The sequence below is a fragment of the Chenopodium quinoa genome, unplaced genomic scaffold (assembly GCF_001683475.1).
Source record: "Chenopodium quinoa cultivar QQ74 unplaced genomic scaffold, ASM168347v1, whole genome shotgun sequence".
Classification (NCBI taxonomy): domain Eukaryota; kingdom Viridiplantae; phylum Streptophyta; class Magnoliopsida; order Caryophyllales; family Amaranthaceae; genus Chenopodium; species Chenopodium quinoa.
Window position 1 is genome coordinate 3,003,496 of NW_018745684.1, and position 4,030 is coordinate 3,007,525.

The window sequence follows — 4,030 nt, forward strand, 5'->3', positions numbered from 1 at the left end:
GGATACCCGAGCCACCGGATGGCTTCACATAAACCCATTTCTTCTGATTCCACGCCTCCACAGTATACATGGCTTAACCATCATGGTAACTGTTAAGCCTTAAAATCACAAGAGCTCTCATGGTCTACTTAATATAAAGATTGAAATATTGTCTTTCTTAAGGTGGCTTCGGTCAAAAGAAGGAATAGAACGAGATGGAAACAAGCAAAATCACCCGAAGTTGGGTAAAATCGGTTGCCAAGATGGACAACATATTTAAGAACATTGTAAAATATTTTGTTTGGATCTCATATCATAAAAATCTCTGTACAATTGTAGTTCATATATCATGTATCTTCGTGTTATATCATACAAATGAATCGACAGAAAATGAGAGTTTCTCTTTGGAGAGGTTGATCTATTGTCCAAAATGCCCTGTCAGAAGAAGCACACTTCATAATTTCACTTATACAAGCCGTGTTGAAAAATCTGTCATACAGCTGATTAAGAGATGACAAAAACTCTAAGCTCGCCTCTGTCTCCTCTAGTGATACGGGTGTCAGCATCAACATATGTGACCTCAAAATCACCGCTTCCAGGATTTGATGAAGGCCTGAGTGAATCTGGAATCCGAGGAACTTCCAGAGGAGGTAGCTGCGACAAGTTTCCAGTCGTCTTCACTGTTGTTTTTTCGAATATGATCTTAAGTGTAGCAGATCCTGCTCACATGGAAAACAGAATGTGATTTTAGGAGATAGCTTCTAGACATGAATATGAAAATCAAACCTACAGAAAATTACTTATTGACGAGACAAACCTGTAATCTCAAATTTGTGCGCTAGCGTTGCAGTTACTTCAACAGGTGGTAAGGGCCATGGAGCACCTAATTCAATCTCCACGATGTTGTCAAAATCTTTGCTGAAAACATCAATTCGTTGATACACCTGCTTGGAACAGCCAAACAACAAATAGTAAATGCACAGCACAAGCAAACTTTTGACTCCAAGCACAACTCTACAGCACAGACTTATTTTAGATGATCGACTAGAAAGGTGGCTTATCAGTTATGGATGGAACGAACACTAGTCAACAGATAAAAGCTTAGAACAGAACTACCAGATATTCAAAAATAATATTCAGAAGATCTTTAGCAAAGTGCAGAACTTAATCATCATTGATGAGCTCTTCCATTCAACTGGAAGAAACATTTTATAATAAATTGAAAGAATGATTGGCAGACCTGACCAAGAGTAATCGGCAGAAGCCTTCCTATGGGAGGTCCAGGACGACTCCCTCCCAAAGTGCGTGATGAAAAGGCACTGCTATACAATAATTTCCATCTTCCTTGGAGTTTATCAAGATCATTTGAGAGGTCTACAGGTCCACCGGCAGATTCAAGCTCCCGTGCTGCATCATCTGCCCTCCTTAGATCATCTTCATTAGCCGCAAGACCTCTGTTTAGTCCAGAGACAGCACTCTGTGGTAAATCATCCATATTGAATAGGAAAGTAAGCACAGTAACAATGATGCACTTAAGACCTTTTTTTTTTTTTTTTTTTTTTTTTTTTTTTCCCTGAAATTGAATACATACTTATTGACAACCACCTAGCATACAAGACTCCAACAAAACATAGGGTCTATCTTTCGAAATTCAAGTATGCACACATACACAATTAGGAAGAAAGGAAACGAAAAGACGAAAATAATGCAATAAAACATAATGTATTAATATAAGAAAGGATGTGTGAAGGGTTCACAACAAAAAAAGGACAGGGTCAGCTGCATCAACAAAAATTTAATCACTCATGGTCAATTACAAAGATCCTCTTTCCAATTATATGAGGCTGTTCACAATCTTCATATGGGTTCTTTAACATAGTCTACTAACCAAAGACCATGGCTTCCGCTAGGTCCAATAGGATAAGGCCATATCGACCAATGTCTCTGTCTCTTCTGTAGATTTACTTAGACATTCTATCAGCAATGTATTCAGAGTTTTTTGATAAAAATGACTCAATTATTGGTGCAGTTCAAACCACTATATTAGTCACATCTACAGCTGAAACAGGTACTTAGCTAATGGTCAATAATCTCAATACATTGGACGTTGCGGAATTTAGCAGCTCAACTGCTGAGGTGGAAAGGATGACAGTAAATCCAGAGGAAAGAAGCAGTCATGCTGTCATCATGCAAGCTTGTACAGAATAAACTTGATGCTCCAAAAGAATAAGCCACTAGGTTAAGAACCTTATGAATAATGGGTCAAAAGGCCACTTTCAGAGATCTAAAAGGCGGTGAACGTAAATCAAGAGTCACGACCACCTAACTCGAAAAGAAATTGGAAACTAAATTACTGTATTATAGCTTTTTTACTTAATTGAGATCATATTAAACAAGTAAGTTTCAACAAATACCATGATACGAAGTATATATCAGTAATACAACCATGGCTGTACTATTAACAAATACCATAATACAAAGTATATATCAGTAATAATCCCATAAGGCCATAACTCCCATGGCTGTACTATTTTGTCAGGTGACAAAATATTGCTCAAGGATAGACTACCATTTGATCTGTCGGAAATTCAACTACTTAACTATTACTTATATTAGTTAGTACCCAAACTTATTGTACGGTATTATGACTAGATTTAATAGCAACGTCTTAGCATACACCATTGTCTAGAGGCTTGCTTAACCCAGAGGCTTGCCTAACTCTTTAATCATGAATTCATAATCTATCGAAATTGCATAGATTAGTTCATACTCTAGGAGCATAAATCAGGAATCAAGGAAAAGTTACTCAAACATTTGGGTCTAAGTTCTAGTAAGAGAAACTTGGATATATTATTTGAGTTTGTTCCACAGACGAGCATTGTACCATGAAGATAGAACTCCTGCGAGTTTATCTGCCTCTGTAACAGGTGTAATTACTATCTTTGACATATGCTTCTAGAGTTCTGGAAGTGTCTATCCCGCATCATGCTTAATCACTGTTCTTTCAAATCAATTTGTCTTCGACAAATCGTGTTGGCATAAGATGTGAAGGATACAGAGAAAATTGACATAAAAACCTTTGTCTTTGATTGATGTCTCATATAAGTAAAACCAGCAAAACAATAGCAAACATCAGGTATACATAATTGGGTTTTTGATAAGTTGCACAAAGCAATGGATACTGTAAAATGATCTCAGAATCAAACAACAATCAATTGCATCTACAAAACCCTCACCAAGCATACAAGAAACATAAGGCATCAGAATTTTCTTTTTCTATGTTTGAATTCAATATACACATAAACCTGAATTAACCCAGGTGTGGCAATTGGTAGGATCCCAAAAACATGATCAAACAATACAAAAATTAAACAATTGAATTTGTTTCATAAATGTATAAAGGGCACAAACCAACTATGTGGACGAAATTCAATCTGGGGTCTTGGGTGCCACCCGTTTCCCTAATACTTTAACAAACTAAGCTAATTGAATTTATTAATCATGTAGAAAATCAATTCTTATTTCACAAGCAATAATCATTCACCAAAAATTCAGACTCAGAACTTCTAGATTATAAAGTTGGAAAGCCAATTAAATCGAGTGAAAAGCATAAAACTAGTGCAAAATTAAGGAAATTACCAACAATTTGAGCTTTAAAGAAGCAACAAGTTCCTTAAACTCTGGAGATGGCAATGGAGGAGGAGGAGGAGGAGGATAGTCAGTTGCAGAGACTTGAAGTTTAGGAGAGAGAATTCTTCCATTTTGGGTAAAACCCAGATTTAAAGATTGGATTTTTACACCAAAAGTTTGAAATTTTCTTGAAGAAATAGATGAAGATGAGAGGGAAAGACGGGGTTGATGATGAACAGGAGAGGGGAGGAGGGAAGCCATTGTTTCTGGTTCTGTAAAATCACTAAAATGTGAAATGTGTGGGTATTGATTTTTAATTTCTTTATTTTTATTTATTCAATTTTGTTTTGGATGACACTGTAGCATAGTACTCCGTCCTGTGATGATTCGAATAAAGAAATAAGTAATCCATGAATAGAAT

At 36.3% G+C, this 4,030-nt stretch overlaps 1 protein-coding gene across 1 annotated transcript; it reads right to left on the bottom strand.

Moving 5' to 3' along the window:
- Positions 1–403: 403 nt before the first annotated feature.
- LOC110717833 (plastid-lipid-associated protein 6, chloroplastic-like) lies at positions 404–4,030 on the bottom strand. The gene is made up of 4 exons (XM_021896619.1): positions 3,619–4,030; positions 1,220–1,456; positions 797–923; positions 404–698 (listed from the first exon to the last, which is right to left on the bottom strand). Exons 1-4 carry the CDS (start codon positions 3,868–3,870, stop codon positions 484–486), a joined length of 831 nt encoding a protein of 276 aa, XP_021752311.1. The 5' UTR covers positions 3,871–4,030; the 3' UTR covers positions 404–483.

What these genes read in the sequence shown, in the direction of transcription:
- LOC110717833 (XM_021896619.1), bottom strand. Translation starts at nt 3,870, where the DNA reads ATGGCTTCCCTCCTCCCCTCTCCTGTTCATCATCAACCCCGTCTTTCC. An exon ending in CTTTAAAGCTCAAATTGTTG is followed by an intron (nt 1,457 to 3,618) that starts GTAATTTCCTTA and finishes GATTTACCACAG; the next exon opens with AGTGCTGTCTCTGGACTAAA. An exon ending in GCACAAATTTGAGATTACAG is followed by an intron (nt 699 to 796) that starts GTTTGTCTCGTC and finishes CCATGTGAGCAG; the next exon opens with GATCTGCTACACTTAAGATC.